The sequence below is a fragment of the Barbatula barbatula genome (genome assembly GCF_947034865.1).
Source record: "Barbatula barbatula genome assembly, chromosome: 20".
NCBI lineage: Eukaryota > Metazoa > Chordata > Actinopteri > Cypriniformes > Nemacheilidae > Barbatula > Barbatula barbatula.
In genome coordinates this window covers 10,791,696-10,808,273 of record NC_136783.1, presented here as the reverse complement: position 1 = coordinate 10,808,273, position 16,578 = coordinate 10,791,696, and the positions used below count along the sequence as shown (strand labels likewise).

The 16,578-nt window shown below is 37.6% G+C and overlaps 3 protein-coding genes across 17 annotated transcripts in view; 1 reads left to right on the top strand and 2 right to left on the bottom strand.

Annotated features, from left to right (window-relative positions):
* slc25a26 (solute carrier family 25 member 26) overlaps positions 1 to 5,487 on the bottom strand; it is a 43,193-nt gene extending 37,706 nt beyond the window's left edge. For 3 of the 10 annotated variants that reach the window (XR_013788091.1, XM_079483438.1, XM_079483439.1), the window contains exons 1-3: positions 3,856 to 3,983; positions 3,179 to 3,335; positions 2,796 to 2,905 (exon numbers count right to left, since the gene is read on the bottom strand). Coding sequence is in view for 8 of the 10 variants with exons in the window: in XM_079483438.1 (XP_079339564.1) it covers positions 2,796 to 2,905; positions 3,179 to 3,335; positions 3,856 to 3,888 (300 nt within the window). In the remaining 2 variants the exon portion in view is untranslated. Of the gene's footprint in view, positions 1 to 2,795; positions 2,906 to 3,178; positions 3,336 to 3,705; positions 3,774 to 3,855; positions 3,984 to 4,298; positions 4,538 to 5,384 lie in introns of those variants that run through there. The other 7 variants (XM_079483440.1, XM_079483444.1, XM_079483441.1 and 4 more) reach the window with 6 other exon arrangements.
* On the top strand, positions 5,439 to 13,880 carry rab7a (RAB7a, member RAS oncogene family). The gene is made up of 6 exons (XM_079483446.1): positions 5,439 to 5,776; positions 9,470 to 9,532; positions 10,651 to 10,777; positions 11,861 to 12,079; positions 12,595 to 12,723; positions 12,873 to 13,880. Exons 2-6 carry the CDS (start codon positions 9,480 to 9,482, stop codon positions 12,966 to 12,968), a joined length of 624 nt encoding a protein of 207 aa, XP_079339572.1. The 5' UTR covers positions 5,439 to 5,776; positions 9,470 to 9,479; the 3' UTR covers positions 12,969 to 13,880.
* Positions 13,875 to 16,566, bottom strand: hmces (5-hydroxymethylcytosine binding, ES cell specific). Of its 6 annotated transcripts, none has more exons than XM_079483434.1 (7): positions 16,494 to 16,566; positions 15,865 to 16,068; positions 15,566 to 15,709; positions 15,306 to 15,473; positions 15,063 to 15,214; positions 14,773 to 14,965; positions 13,875 to 14,530 (listed from the first exon to the last, which is right to left on the bottom strand). In XM_079483434.1, exons 2-7 carry the CDS (start codon positions 16,051 to 16,053, stop codon positions 14,324 to 14,326), a joined length of 1,053 nt encoding a protein of 350 aa, XP_079339560.1. In that variant the 5' UTR covers positions 16,054 to 16,068; positions 16,494 to 16,566; the 3' UTR covers positions 13,875 to 14,323. The 6 variants fall into 6 exon arrangements, with proteins under 6 accessions (XP_079339560.1, XP_079339558.1, XP_079339559.1 ...); XM_079483432.1 differs by having other exon boundaries at positions 15,853 to 16,068; positions 16,494 to 16,556; XM_079483433.1 differs by having other exon boundaries at positions 15,853 to 16,071; positions 16,494 to 16,544.
* Positions 16,567 to 16,578: the final 12 nt, after the last annotated feature.

Sequence of the window (16,578 nt, the reverse complement as noted above, 5' to 3'; positions counted from 1 at the left end):
GGTAGGCTGGTAAAGTTGAGAACAAAGTCAGACGCCTTGTGTCATTTAAAGTCTAAAATGTATTTCTTTAACCTGAATCGTAGTGGGGAAATATGAATAGGAAAGCTTTGCATATTCCAAGCGATTGTACAAAATTCCTAGACGACCACAAATCTAAAACGGATATAACTGTGAACAAATTAACAACAAAAAATATCAGAAGATGACTGTGTTTTCTGCTCTAGAGGGTCCGAGGGAACGACTTTCATGGCTAAGCTCTGGTATTACAAGCTTTGAACAGGGCAACGTGTAACCAAATCCCACAGCGATTCGGCCAAGGCTCTGCTATTAATTCTTTTCAAGAGTGCAAATCCTACAGCAGGCCAAGGGTTATCAACGGAACCTGACTTCATCTTCACCTCATATTGAAATGTCCTGGGTATTGCTGGAGGCTAACCTGTTCACCTGACTTTTATTTTTGGGCTATGTTAAATGGCTGCAATTAGTAGGCAATGATAGCTTTTCCAGCTGCAGGCGAAATGTCATATTTCACACAGTGTGCCTTCCACAGCGTAGATAAGAGAATGGAACAACAGGTGATTTATTTTAATACTGCCTCAAGAAAACTGCCTCAAATCTTCTAGGAAATTATATTTAAAATATATTCATTAATTAATGAGGATTAGTATGACACCTGTAAAATAAATAATCAGTATGTGGTTTTTAGCCGCGTCATATGACCCTTGTTTGCTGCATGCATTGATTTTGGGGTGAATTTCGTTGGAATAGTAGGATGGGCACAAGTACTAAGTAAGGGATAATGTACAGGCAGCTGGTTGTTATCGCAGAAATAATCCCGACAGTGTGTTTAGGACACGAAGCGGAGGGTCTTGTATCACACTGAAGGGGCTTATTTCTAACATCCGTCTGCTTGTACATTATCCTGCTTATCGTAAGGCTACTTGGCACATGATAAAAAAACTGGACATGAAATGTGAATTTGTGAATTTATTTTTACCGAATGGAGACTATCCATGAGGAAAAGCAGTTCACTTCCGTTTTAAGGTAAGAAATTAGGTTCAAATGTCACGAACAGGCAATTAGGTTTAGTCATTTGTAAATATAATGTCATATATGTTATTAAAACGCATATTTATATTTAATTTGTCAAAAAAAAGTTTTGAGAGGTTGTTATCTGGGAATAACGAACCTGCAAATAATGAAACTGGCCAATCAGAATCAAGCACTCCAACGAGCCGTGTAATAAAGTACTTGGACACACAGCGATGATCGGTCATGAACACATAAAGATCGTTTGGTTCTAAAAACTATTTTCTGATTGGTTATGCTGGCATTTCGGGTGATACCCTGAGATTTGGAGCTGGCATACAAATCTACAACAAGTTCGGTTCGTTATCATTTTAGGGTTGTTCAAATTTGGTTTCATTGGCCTGAACCATTGTTCAATTGCTCCCCCTGCCACAGCTGGACTGCATCAATATGAGTTTTCAATATGCATTCCTCAGTGCACTTGCCTTTCCGCGTAGACAGTCTATGTGGACTCTGTTATTGAAAGAGAACATTATACATTTAGTCATTTAGCAGACGCAAATTCTAGAAAGACTGACAAAGATTTTGTCAGACGATGTCGAGTTTCTAAATCAGGATTTGACCAGCAGTAAAAGTAACAGTTGGTTGGATCAATATTTTATACTTGTTTTGTGTCTGACAAGAGGACAGATAATATGTGAAAATAGCATTCAGTTGCGTTAAAATACAATGTAATGGTTATAGATCAGCGAGTAGAAGCTAAATAGATTTATGTTATTTACTGTGTGATGTTATCAGCGTCAAAGTCTCACAAAATCCTAGGGGAAACACTGAAAGTGCTTCTGTGAAACCGCCCTTACACTACACCACACGTATATAGCACAAAGCAAGAAAATTTAAAAAAAATCAAGAACAAGGTGTTAGTCACGTCTCATCACACCGCATCCTGTGGGGACTGAATCTCTCTTTTTAATAGGTTCTGGTCTCTTTAAAACATTGAAGTTGAGCTCCACACGAAAGAAAAGCTCATGTCCATTGGAATGGATTGAGAACGCTTTCTCTGCTCCGCACCAGTACAAACACAACATTACATTTAAACACAAAATGTCAGGTGGGCCGATATTGAAGGACCAGTGTGTAATTCTTTAGATGATCTATTGATAGAAATGAAATATAATATGCATAGCTATGCCTTCAGAGCGTGCACAATTAAGCGTTGCGTTTTTATTGTCTTGAATGAGCTATTTTTATCTGTTAAGTTTACACAACAGGTCCCCTTGCATAATTCACCATGTTCTGACAGCCGTAGGGGCGAAAGGGGGGTGAGGGGTGGAGTGAGTGGTTGGTTGCAATTTGCAACCTTGCCACTAGATTTCACTGACTGAACCTTTAAATGTTTACAGTTTTTTTTCAAAAACATTGATGGTGAATTTTAAATAATATAACCGTGTTTATTTAATTATTAACTCAATCTTGTCATAGTTTTATCAACATAGGTTTTCATATCAGTGTTGTAATTAAAATCTTTTTTTATTGGCACATACTCATGCTCCATTTTTCTAACCTATCCAGTAATATGATCAAAAATGCCCATTACTGTATAGATTAAAATAGATTAAAAAAAGCGAAATGTGTTAAATAGCGCTTGACTGCATTAGATTAGATACAGTTGAAAGCAATGTTAATTTTGCCAAAAGAGCAGTATATTGTTATTTCTGTATTGCAATGTTTAAAGAATTATGAAAAGAAGAGAACAGAAAACCTACAATTTCTCCTAGTGAAGCAGCCAGCATGTGAGTGATGGGGGTCAGGTGTGTAGCAGTGGAGCCAGCAAGTAAAGACTTGGTGCTGTCATAGGTGACGAAGAATGCAGCAGCTAGAACCAAGCAGAATCAGTTTGCTTGAGGTCAGTATTGGGTAACTAGTTAAAGAATGGGCAATAAATGGCATATGTGCATTTAATTGTCAATCCTGAGAGTTATAGACAGAAAGCCAGAGTGTCTGCTATATGCATTTATAATACTTAACAAAAAATGTAATATCCAAAAAAAATATGTTTTCTGTTCACAAAAACATTTGTTCAGTTGCGTATACATACATCCACATTATTTATGATAATTGTTTAAACGTTTTGTTTAATCTTTTTTACCATTGGGAAAGGAACCTATAGCTGCAGATGGGACCCCTGCATAGATCCCTCGAAAACCTCCCGCCTTGTAGAAGCCCTGCTGGCTCTGTAACCTTGTCTTTATGGTGTCCAGAGGGAAGAGAGTGAGATCTACACACATCCCTGCACAGCCCCCTGCCTAGAAGCGGAAAACACGTTATATTATCAAACGTTAACTATCCAATGCATCATTACAACAAACACAAACAGGAGCTAAGACAGTAATACTATACAATGTTCATCATATGTAGTGTGTAGAGTATATAACATACATGCAAGCTGTTTTATTAGTTTTTTCAAAATTAAGGACAAATAGTCCAATGCTATGAATGTTGAGCATAAACCAGAGGCACTTCAGAGATATCTAATGTTAATCTAGTGTTAATATATTTCAGATAATCACTCATTTGCGTTGACATATCTGTTAAAAAAATAAATGTAAACTTTGACAAATAAATTAATACAATTATAAAAGTAATATAGCAAACACAACCGTAAAATAATCGAACCTATTATCGTAGACACTATAATGGCAGCATGTCCATGTCTTTAACTGGTAATGCCATCAAGAAAGTTGCTGATTATCAAAGAGATCAAATAACTTTCTTAATAATATTTAGAAAAGAAATGACCACGCGCACGTATCAAATGCACATTACCACAAGAGAAGCTGTAAACGATCGTCTATCCATATTGCACGCGATAATATCCGTCAAACCAACACGCTTCTACAAGAACTACATGTTCATCAAGGGCGCCGCCATGTTTGAGGCGGGCGTTTTTGAGTGACGTCATAGGAAAACATCCGTATTGTACAACTAAGGTTTTTTTAATACGTTTATTTAAAAATGTGATTTAAATAAAACACTGTGCGTTTCCTTTTGCACAAAATGTGTTTGTTTCACTTTTTTTGCATTGATATGATTTTTGAGAAGTAAATACTTTCTCTGGTTATGTTTTGTACTTATGTAGCCTACTTAGCAAAGAAAGTATCTGGTATATGTATACAAGTATACGTAGCATATGTATATGTATACAAATACAATTCCCACCACTGTATACCTGAAGTAATAAATAATTGTTTCCCTAAAATATTACTCACCAAGCTTAATGAAGCCTTGTGTAACTGTTGCACTACATGTGATATGTAACCAGACCACTGCAGTCCGAAATGTTATTTTCTCTCTGCCCATACATTTTATGACGTTTGAAAATCTTTTAAAATAAAATAATTGCTTATATATTATTACATTATTAAATAAATACACAGACATGTATTTATCAGGATCTCACATGTAACATTACACAGCCGTTCAGTTATTATTAACGTTCAGTACCACCTAAATCCTTTAGAGGGAGCCATTAATCCATTCCAAAAAAAACAGAGAATAACGGGCCATGTTGATAAAAGAAGGGAAACGACTGTGAATTTGTTTAGGACCTGCCTGACAAATCTTATATCACATATATATCTCTTCCACACTGAGCTGTTGATCAGCTTAAATACAAATGTGTCGCATTTGTTTATATCTCATCAATTTGATGCCGTTTCGATAGCTCTTGTACCCTTACCAAACCTTGCTTTTTTATTTTTTTTATTTTTCATGGAAATTATCAAGATTTACAAACAAACATGGCTGCATAACATCCGTTTCTTCATAATATAATACAGATAATACATAGCCTGAGGGAGCAGCTCTTAATACAAACAGGAAATATATATGCAGTCTTAGAAAAAATATGATTTATTAAAGGAAAAAATAATTAAATAAATTAAAAATTAAGAAAACTACAAGATGACATAAGGGGAGAATTCCGTTATTGTTCAGCTATTAACCTCAGTTGGAAAATTATTTTAAGGTCTCATATATTTTTTGTGCTTTAGGACCTTTCAACATTTTTAAAGACTTCATATACAGTTTAAATTCATTTAAAAAACATTTGGGAGAGGATTTTACAATTCTACATTTGTGGATGAAGAATTTAGCTAGACATACAATCGTATTAGTACAGACCTCATCACCATTGCTGACTTGCTTTGCAATAACAATCAAAATGTTATATCGTCCCTAGAGAAATACGTTGGAAATGAAGACATCTGTTGCTTGACCCATTTATATTCATCATACCAAAATGTCTGTATCGCATTACATGAGAAAAACACATGGTCCGTAGTTTCATCACTTACCAAACCTTCCTTACTACCACACTTAAAAACACGCTGACCCAAAACATCCTCATTAGGGCGTGTTCGGTGCCTACGCGATGACGTTCCCTGCGTGATGACATCGTTGGCCATCACAGGGTTGTTTTGGAGGAAGTTAAAGCAGATCCCGAAACAGAAAGAGAAAAGAGCCGTCAGGTAACAGGGGCAGCAACGGTTTTAGCACTCGTGTCGGTATTCCCCATTCCGGATTAATTCACCCCACACAACAGGGGCGGGAGTTGTTTTTGTTGTGCACCATAAACATTTCTTCACAAGCGTCTTGTGAAAGGACACGGTAGCATTTTAGCTCCCAGGCTAAAACACTAAAGCAAATACAGACGGATATTCGCTAGATCTCCTGCTTTATAAACCAGGTGAGTGAAGATGTCGAGTCGTATTATCGTAGCTTTTGAAACACGGGCCGATCGTGTGTTTATGAATGTATGGTGTGATTGACTTGATCGGTGTCAGCTAACTGACGTTAGCAAACGGGCTGGCCGAGAGCTCATTTTTTATGCAGTATACGTTTAGAAATATGGCTGCCCTGTGTAAACCACTGCGTGCTGGTTTAAATCAAGTAAGATAACGTTACCTCATTGTTGACTCGGGCACTGAACGGTCGGGTGTTTCTAGTTACATTGACAGGCCTGACAATAGCAATGGCTTGTCATAAAGTTGCCCTTTAAATAATCCTCCTCGAATTTAACAATTGAGTGTTTTGAGTTAACAATTGCACTTTCATAATGTTATCAAACAAAGTGAGTCGGACTCCTCAGCGCTGTTGACTTTCGGATCAGATCAGATCAGCTGATTGCACAAGCGGCACGCGCATCAAACACATTGACTTCTATCTGACTGTTGACAACATACTTACAGTCGCCTGAACACTTGTCTGGTATTGCGAAAGAAATGATATTGAGATGAAAAACGACTCACTTTCATGGAAATCTAACGGCTCCATATCACTATAAACCAAGCGCCCGTATAGTTCAGCAGTAGAATGTAAGTCAGTTACTTATGTGAATACGTGCAAAGGCCGATTGTCAGTTGTGAAATGTGTGGATGTTCCTATTCACTATGGAAAAGTGCTTTGTAGCATGTGATCCGATTTTAGCGAGTGTCATGGGTTCCAGATTAAATACGGAGTCGTTACACTCTTGGGTTGTGCCGTTACCTACCCAGACAACATTTTTAGATATTGTAGCTATGTTCCAGGTCGGCTCGACTGTAAATCACGTGTTTATGATGCTCTGAAAGCAATGTATGTTGTCAGCTCACAAGGTTAAAGCAATAGTTTTATGAGGTTACACAGACGAGGCATTTGTTGTAGGGAAGCACCGATATGTACATTTTGTCCGATAACCGGAACTTCTTTACCATTGGAAGCCGATAACCGATATATTGGCCGATATACAGTATCTAAATATTAATATAACATTCCATGAAACGAAAGGCAAAATGCTTTTATTTGAAAACATTTACCGCAGAAAACAAAGTTACCATTAGTGCCACACTTTTTTGCCTTAAAACGATGTACCAAGCCTACTTTATGATTATTTAACCTTTAAACGTTTTGGGTATATTTTATATTTAATAAACAAATGATTGATGTTCTTCCAGAGCAACCCAGAAAAATGTTCTTAATAGTCACAAGTCTAACAGGTCTCAAGACAGAAAGCATTCAGACAGCAGTCTGATTCGAACAATATGCTTTTGTTCCTGTCATTGACATATAAATACTTTATCTACATACTGCACATACATCAACAATGTTTTGCTAATGGCAGTAAGTAAATGATCACGACAGAAAGACCGTACTGTACTGTATTTTAATAGTGTAACCAGAGATTTGATTTATGGGCTTTCATTTATCTGCCTAAATTGTATTATCGGCCGATACCGATATGGTTGATAGTTTATCGCGCATCACTCATTTTTAGCCATCGTAGTGATTTTATGTGAGTCTGTCTGTAGTGAGAATGTGTTTTGTGGATATCCATGATACACAGTATTTTTATTATTAAATATTTGTTCCTATTTGTTTTGTGGTAATGGTGAAACAATACGGGCATCAATATCTGATGAAAGACATCATCATTTATTTTCTTTTAGGAATATTTTCACTATATTAATTATTGATCATTTCTCTTCATATTGGTAAGTTGAAACAGTGTCCGTAAGTTACTGCAAGTACTTCAAAAGAAAGTTAAAGTGTTCCAGGTTTGTGACTTTACGTTATGATAAACAGAATCAAGCACTTTGTGAAGGAGATCTTCAGACTCTCAGCAGATGTGAGTACTGTTAAAGTGTGTTGACTTGAGCGTTCAGGATCAGCTGTTGTGTTCTTTACAGTATTTGCTGCTTCAGGGAGTGTTCTCTTCTAGTTCAACGGCATGTCATTTGTTATTTTGGTCAACCTGGTTTTGAAATAAAGTATTTTGTTTACCTCCTGAATTTTGTTTCACAAGGTTTTGTTTATTTTGAGTTTGAATGTTTGTCAGTTAACACGGGCTGTGTTAGTAATGGCCAGGTCCATGTTGAATCTCTCTCTGAAGTTCTGTTCTGTATACTCATTTTCTGCGAGGGACTCGTAATACCAATTTCTTTTTCAATAAAACATTGTATATTAACATTACGGCTAGTTTTACAAATTCTCTATTGTGTTTTCCCCAAAATGTAAGTTTTTGTATTGTGTTTTTACATTATAGAAAGTAGAAAAGAAATTAAAGAAATGTATGGCTTTAGACAATTGTATGTGCACTCCAATGCTTCATGCTTATAAATGAAAGGTTAAAGGGATGGTTCACCCAAAAATTCTGTCATCATTTACTCACCCTTTTCACACCTGTATAACCGGCATCGACATCACCGACTACCATAGTAGGAAAAATATAAAGGGAGTCAAAGGTGCTCCAGAACTGTTTGTGTTCCTAAATTCTTCATCTTGTTTTGTGCTAAACAGTACAAAACATATAAAAATGTTCTACCTGCTATGGTAGTGGATGATTTCCCAAAACTGAACATTTCTAACATTCTTCCAAATATCTTCCTTTGTGAACAAAAAAAGAACAAAGAAATGTATACAGGTTCAATAAAAAACCTGAGGATGAGTAAATGATGACAGAAGATTCATTGTTGCATTATGTTAACAATTATTTATTTACTAATGGATCTGTACACTACCAGTCAAAAGTCTTTGAACACTTAGAATCACACAAAGAGAACTAAGAGGGTTTCGACTAAAACATCTCAAACTTGTTATAATTGTGTGACATTTTTCTAAAACTTGCAAAAATGACATGTTCTCTTACCATTTTCTCAAGCAGCTTTTTACATTTTAGGACCGAGGAAACGTTATTATTGTCTTTTCTTATAACGTCAAAGCCATTTTATTGTAATTGCTTCACAGAAACATTGAACTCTTTCTTCCCTACATTGTGATTTAATTGTGAAGTAAGGTTTTAGAAGGTTTGTGTCAAAACCCAGCCCACAGTTGATGATATTTTTCTCTCAATGTACCAGTCTACATGATTCATGTCAGTATGCCACGTGACCTGAGATCTGCCAGTAAAGACCTGCTGGCATTTTGTTTTTAACTTATTGTTGTACAAGCATTCCATCATCTTGGATATAGTTCCCAGAGACTAAAGTAATGATCCATTCTCTATGATCTATCTCCATTTCCTGGCCTGAGTATAGAGCTGTACCTCAGCGGATGGGCCTGTATTGATTGAAAATGTTTGTAGTAAGCAACGTCTTCAAAAGGAAGTCTGTGAGCGAACGGCAGCAGGCATGTGCATGCCGTTTGTGAGTTTGTTTCTCGTGACTTCGGTAGTAGGGCACATGACCAATTTGAGGGTGCGTGTAGAATCATGGGTTTGGTCTGTTGTAAAAACAAAAAGGCTTTTGTAGCTCACTGCAGAGTAAGTTAACATTTATGAATGGCATTTTATAGTGTAGAAATTTACGTTTTGCATCCATGTCCTTGAAATAAAAGTTTTTTGCTTTCACTTCCTTTTTATTTGAATTAGCTGTGCTGTTGAAATCTGTTGTCCTTCCCCCCACAGTTGTGACACTATGACATCAAGGAAGAAAGTTCTTCTCAAGGTGATCATCCTTGGAGACTCCGGGTGAGTTTCCACATTTCAACATGGTGCCGTTGTAGCATAGGTCTGCTTTCGTGTTTTACTTCCGCATTTGAGGATTACGTTATATGGGACATATTTGGGACCCACACCCCATCTGATTCATTTACAAACTGCACATTTTTTTCATTTACAGTGTGTAAAGATATGCATCGATCGACAGAAATGTATTTGAATGCAAAACGTGTTAAAGGATTAGTTCACCCAACCTTAACATTTTCTATTATTTAATCTCTCATGTTGTTCAAGCCCCTCCTATGTCTTGCTTCGATAATCAAAACCAAGACATTGATTTTTATAGAAAGCCTTGTTGTGGGTTGACTGGTAACAGTGGTTGTGGATAGTAACTAGATCTTCTTAAAGGTGCAACATGCAAGATTAAAGGGATACTTCACCCAAAAATGAAAAAAACCTTTACTCACCTTCAAGTTGTTCCAAATCTGTATAAATTAAATCGTGAACACAGAGAAAGATATTTGGTAGAATGCTTATAAGCAAACAGATCTTGCACCCAACCTTGCATTCTCCATGTTGTTTCTACAGAAGCCCTAAATGGACAAAGTGCTCTACAGAGCGTGTTTCGTAAATGCGTTATCTCCTTCGGCAAAGAAGCGAAAGCGTGACGTTTTCATCTACACTACACAATCTACACTAATCTACACACACAGTTATTGCCTTTGAGTGTAGAGAGAATATGCACATTCATGTCTCATGAGCGTTTAGATGTTCAGCTCTAAACTGTAGAAAGATATGTTTGAATGTGGCTAGAAATTCCAGCAATTACCTGATGAATGTAGTATGTCTAACCATATAAACATGTATTTTTTATGAAGTTTACTTCCCTAGTACAGATGACACAAGTTAAGTCAACAACTCAAATATGTGTTATATAGTTTGGAAATAGGGTGAGGAAGGGAGAGTTTGTGGGTGTAAGGTAATCTTAAATGCTCAAAGAAATTAGTTTCAGTTCCACTCTTTTCTCTATCCTATGTTTTTTGCTTTCTAATCTTTTTCTATACATTGCTCTTCTCAGTTCCCTGTTCTATTCACCAGTATTTATTTACCACACAGTGGTTAACAGCATTCTCTGTTTGTCTCAACAGGGTCGGGAAGACGTCTCTGATGAACCAGTATGTGAATAAGAAGTTCAGTAATCAGTATAAAGCTACTATAGGAGCAGATTTCTTGACAAAAGAAGTGATGGTGGATGACCGACTTGTCACAATGCAGGTAGAGATGCTTGCAAGTTTTTATAGACAAATAGTTCTGAAAGCACATGACGAACTGATAATAAAAGTGCCTAAAGCCTTTTCATTTCCTGCTTCCTCACGAAGAGTTGGATCACTCAAAAACAATAATATTGTCTGAAGTGATGTCTGGGGGGGGCGTATTTGTACTAGATTTGCTTTTAATGGCCCGTCAGGTTCAATTAAACCATTAAAATAAGAGTTCTATGGTACACAATGTACAAATGACGTTTAAGTGGTTTATTTAATTCAATTATTTGTCAAAAAGGCAAACCACAGCACATCAGGGAATATGGCTTTTATTCTAATATACAAAAAATGCGTAGAAAATCAAAAAGCAGGAAATAAGGCATAAATTGACTGCAATTTTCTGTTATAAAACTGCTAACCAGGGCTTTGACTCCATCAGTTTTTAACATGTTTGTTTTATCCAAGCATTCTTAAATGTTCAGCTTCAGTTTATGCAGCAAGCAGAACTATGCAAAAAGCAAACACTAGTTTGAATACATCCTTAATAACATTGTTGTAAATCAAATGTATACGACTGTATATTATTGGGAAATGGTTTTAAATAGATGAAAATGATATAGAAATATATTTTTTACGGTTCTGTAATAAATTGAGATCCTTCACACATTAGATATTCTAAAGATGTTTAGCCTGACCAAACAAATTCATGTATAAACTCGGATAAAACCCGTTATCATTTAACTTCCATGTGGTAAAATAGGAGTGAAAGGGTGTTGACTTTTTGAAGCTCCAAAAAGCGCATCCATCGATCAAAGAACTGCTCGACACGGCTCTGTGGTCTTAACAAAGGTCTTCTGAACCAAATCGATGTGTTTAAGAGAAATATTCATATTGACAGTGTTATTAACGTTGATGTCTAGCTTCCGTCATCCCTCGAATTTACGTTAACCAGTGGCTTGTTTTTCTGGCAAATCATGTTGACGAAAGCTCCTGCCTGAGTAAATGTATATATTTGGAACAAAATTCAAAATAAAGTGTTTGTCACCAGAATGCCTGTGTTATCTAAATGTTTGCATAATTCTGTATCCTCCTCCAGATATGGGACACAGCCGGTCAGGAGAGGTTCCAGTCGCTGGGTGTGGCTTTTTACCGCGGTGCTGACTGTTGCGTGTTGGTGTTTGACGTCACTGCCCCCAACACCTTTAAGACACTGGACAGCTGGAGGGACGAGTTCCTCATCCAGGCCAGTCCGCGCGACCCAGAAAACTTCCCATTCGTGGTTCTGGGCAACAAAATTGATCTGGAGAATAGGCAGGTGGGTGGTGTGATGTACCAACTTCTGGGTTTATTTGTAGGTTTATATTCATCCATGTCCAGTGTCTGTTTGATTTGAAAGCACCAGGTCGGTTAACTAAAACCAGAAAATGTAGACATGGCGCTAATAAAGTGTTAGTTACACCCTGTCCACACATCCAGAATACAGCTGTTTTTGTTGGTAATATAAGCTTTTTCAAAGGCCATAAACATAATTGTTATACTTTGACACACAACTCGCCCACACACCATTTGTTATATGCAGATAACTGATACCATGAATCGTGTGCAAGTATATTTAAGATTTGCACACATGCTTACATGCTTAAATGGTCACAAAATGCCTCCCACTTTAAATGGGGAGACAAAAAAATGTAGTGATCAAAATATGAGACATAAGATTTTAACCTTCTTACATTCTAGTTCTATCAGATAAGCATTTTGTGTTTTTTAAGTATTGACCTACGACCTTGCAAGCAATTTTATCTCATCAAATTGACCCATTCTTGCCCTCAGGTAACAACCAAGAGATCACAGGCTTGGTGCCAGAGTAAGAACAATATCCCATACTTTGAGACCAGTGCAAAGGAAGCCATCAACGTAGAGCAGGCTTTCCAAACCATCGCACGCAACGCACTCAAACAGGTACGTGTACTAAAATATGTACACATGCGATTCGTAATGCATAGAAAAATACACTGCATTTGTTTAATAAATTGTCTTTGAAGTTATTCCATATTATCTTTCCTCTGCATTAAGAAATGCAACGCCAAGATTTTCTTTCTATTTTGTAGGAAACCGAAGTGGAGTTATACAACGAGTTTCCAGAGCCAATCAAACTTGACCGGAATGATAGAGCCAAACAATCAGCGGAGTCTTGTAGCTGCTGAAGACCTCCAGGGGGCGCAACATTTCACCCTCAGCCTCTCTGGCCTTGCCTCTGACTCTCTCTCTCTCTCTTTCTCTAATTATTTTTCTCACCCCATCCTCACCCTTTACCTTAATGTAATCACTGGCCTTTGTCATTCAGTATCTTGCTCAGTTTACATTCACAGCCACACACTTGAGAGGCTAAATCTCTCTTCCATAGAAAGCAAGGCGACATTTTCCTGCACAGTCCCAACACCTCTCACCAGTTCTATGAATCGTCCTACTAAACTCTTCAGAAAACGTTAATGGCTCATGGGATTTTTTTATATATGAACCAGTCCCGCAGTGTAATTGGAACATGTGCGATTTGAGCCGGGGGGTGTATCAGTGCGTTAAAGCTGTACATACCAAAACTTCCAGACACTCTCAACTGCTTCCTCATTCTGCTTTAAATAAAGTGATAACCTGACAGAAAGCATATTCTACATGCTTTATTTGCATTTCAGTCATATATTAAAAAATGCTTCTATTGGCAGGATGTACCACCATCCAAGTCTTGAAGCACTGGAGTCCAACACTGCCCCCACCCCTCCCACAGTAATGAATCCAGTACACATAAAAATGCAAAACATAATGTAACCGTTGGTGGTGAAGCTCTCTTTACAATTCGTTCTATGATGACGATTCTGATTTCTGTATTGTCTTTTTACTATCAAACCTCTGCGAGTCTGCCATGAACAAGATGTGGCTTAGGCCATCTCTCATCTATTGTTTTTTATTCATATCTTGCCAGGCCTCCACCAGTAGCTCAGGATGGTGGAGAATTAAAGTGCTCAGGCCTTTTCCTGTCTCTTTTTGTTCATTATAATTGTAATTATTATTATTATTATCAGCATTGCATATACAAATAAACACAACAACGGGGTAAACTGGTTCATTCATGACATTTATTGAATCAAAGTGCATATACATTGTTCAAGGTAAATCTATTTCAAAGTAATGATGGGAATAAAATTAAGTTGTTGAATACATCTTTTGTAAATTGAATGTTTGATTTAAATTATATTTATTTTTATGGAATTGGTTTTATGGAATTAATGTTATGTCTGATATGGAGAGCAATGTTTATGTTTAACATGCAAAGTCAATATCAACCAAAACTTTGAAATGAACAAGCTGTATCCACTACAACAAACTGTGAATATGTATTGCATTGTATAAAATCATGAAAGGAACGACATCAAAAACATTCTTACGGGTTCACACTGAATACTTTCTGATGATGTTCGTCATTCATCATCTTCAATTGAATAAAAAGAAAGCTCGCCCACTATATATAAGAAAGGACATGACGGTCCACAAATAGTTTTGTTTTTTATAAATAAGTCCTTGGTTTCTTACTAGAACCTGCACCCAGCAGCCATTGCTGGAGAGGCCCAGATGGCTTCGTCTGCTTTTCTGATTCAAGCTTTCCTTCAGGTCCTTTAGCAGTAGTATCTACATCAGGATCCTTCCTCTTGGTGGGCGATGCAGTCTTCAGCCAGCTCATCATCATTTTACTACTGGCTGAAGGTTGAGGGGTCTGGGCGGGGGTTAAAGGTAGTAGTAAAGAAATAGTCGCAGTAATCAGGAATGTGATGTCTATGGTTTGAAGCGTATAACTCATTTTCCTACTAGATGCAACTATGTAAAAGATTGAAGAAATATTCAAATGCCTAGTGCATTACAATTAAAAAATATCATAATATTTAAAACAGTTATGTTAAGAGGACAAACACTTTTTGGCTTTACCACTAACATCTATTAAGCAAAAATATTTCTCACCTTCTTAATCGTGGGCTCTACAGGCTGCAAACATTCTGGAGAATTGTTGCGGGAATTGTTAACCAATGACGAGACCGGGTGAAAGGTCAGGCAGGACTTTGACTGAAGTAATTTCATGGCTTCCAGTGACTTCACCTCTCCAAAGTCCAACCACCGTTTTACTTCTTCCTCTCCATCCAGCACAGCAGGCATCCTGCGAGATAACAACACACCACTCATGACACCAAGGACAGAGGACTCTCTACACAAGATAATGAAACGCTACTATTGATCAAATTTGTATGGTCAACCTGTCATGGATGCTTTGAATATTTGGTGCTGCATCTACAGTAATAACGGTGTATGTGTAGAGAGCCTCTCCGCCACCAGGAGGAGTCCAACAGTCAAAGAGTCCGGCGATTGTTAACAAACGCCACCCTGTCCACTCACTGTCTTGATCACTCTGTGGATGCAATAGACAAAGTGAAATAAATGTAAGATCGGAATGAGAGAACAAATGCACTTCTAAGCCCAAATGTCACACGTTGCTCTACCTCCAGACTTTGAGAATTCTTGTCTGTTGTGCCGTGTTGACTAGGCATCTTTCCAACTTGGCTTTGTGGGAAATACATGAAAAAAGGCTGTTTCTCTTTCTCTTGTCGTCGCCATTCGTAAAAGCCATCAGCTAGAATAACGCAGCGCTGTCCTTTCAGAAGAGGATCCTGTGAAACACATTTTTTTATATTATGAATACAATCACACTGTCAGTGTGCAAAAACGTGGGTCTTAACAGGAAAGACAGTAACACTTGTACCTTGTAAGACTTCTTTTCCAGAAGACTCTCACTGCGGCAGTTAGAGGTGCTGTACTGCATTTTGTTGGGATCATTTTCCTTGAACCAAGCCGGGACAAGACCCCAGCGCATAGCTGCCAATACGCACTCATCTACAGGGGCATCCTGTGGAAAACAACTCATAAAAGGAAAAGTTCCCACCAGAATTATGTTATAAATAATTGACTCAACCGTGATATCATGAGGATGCATAAATTGCAAGATCATTTTTATTTTGGATACACTGTTCGTTCAAATGGCTGACAGACCCATGTTCTTGCCTTGTTGAAGTGTCTATTGGACAGCAGGACAGGGCTGAAGGACTGAGGACTCTTGTTGTATGACGGTCTGTATTTGTCAGAGTCTCCATCCTTCCACCGGGGTTGACGTTGCTGTCCTCTCCGGTCCCGATACCGAGAAGCGCGACTGAGCTCTTCCGCCGCGAGCGTGCACGCAGTTCTCCCACACATGCTGGCGCGCCAAAACTGCTTGACGTCAATACACCAGAAGCTACGTTTATTGATCTCTTCACGATTTTAGCCTTCAAAATGACACTTAAGTAGCGTTAAATGCAATAATTGGTTAGTAATTCAGCAGACGGTGGTTACGCGACGACGTCCTTCCTCCCCATAAGGCAAAAAGTGGGGATCAAATCAAATTAAATAACCAAGTTAGAGGTTAAACGCTGACAAATGCTACCTCAAAATGTATTTGAAACCTAGCTAACTGTTAATCAACGTTATATCATTTTACCTCAAAACTAAGAGCTAATCGCAGGCATTTAAACTTTACAGCAGCTGCTTAGTTAGTTGTTGCACGGCAAGTTGTCTTCTTTAAAAATGTCAAACAATAAAATAATACAGATTAGTTAAAGAACAGACGTTATAGTTATAATGTAAAGCACTCTCACCCAAAACAAGAACTCTTGTTATGAAGCGATAAGACTAGAGCGATGTTGATGACTGAACAAGTTGTGTAAACATAACAGCGCCCTC

Excerpts from the sequence above, each read along its gene's own strand:
- rab7a (XM_079483446.1), top strand. The coding sequence starts at position 9,480 with ATGACATCAAGGAAGAAAGTTCTTCTCAAGGTGATCATCCTTGGAGAC. Across the intron at positions 10,778-11,860 it reads ACCGACTTGTCACAATGCAG|ATATGGGACACAGCCGGTCA; the intron begins GTAGAGATGCTT and ends ATCCTCCTCCAG. Across the intron at positions 12,080-12,594 it reads TTGATCTGGAGAATAGGCAG|GTAACAACCAAGAGATCACA; the intron begins GTGGGTGGTGTG and ends TCTTGCCCTCAG.
- hmces (XM_079483432.1), bottom strand. The coding sequence starts at position 16,053 with ATGTGTGGGAGAACTGCGTGCACGCTCGCGGCGGAAGAGCTCAGTCGC. Across the intron at positions 15,474-15,565 it reads TGGAAAAGAAGTCTTACAAG|GATCCTCTTCTGAAAGGACA; the intron begins GTACAAGTGTTA and ends TGTGTTTCACAG. Across the intron at positions 15,215-15,305 it reads AGAATTCTCAAAGTCTGGAG|AGTGATCAAGACAGTGAGTG; the intron begins GTAGAGCAACGT and ends TTGCATCCACAG.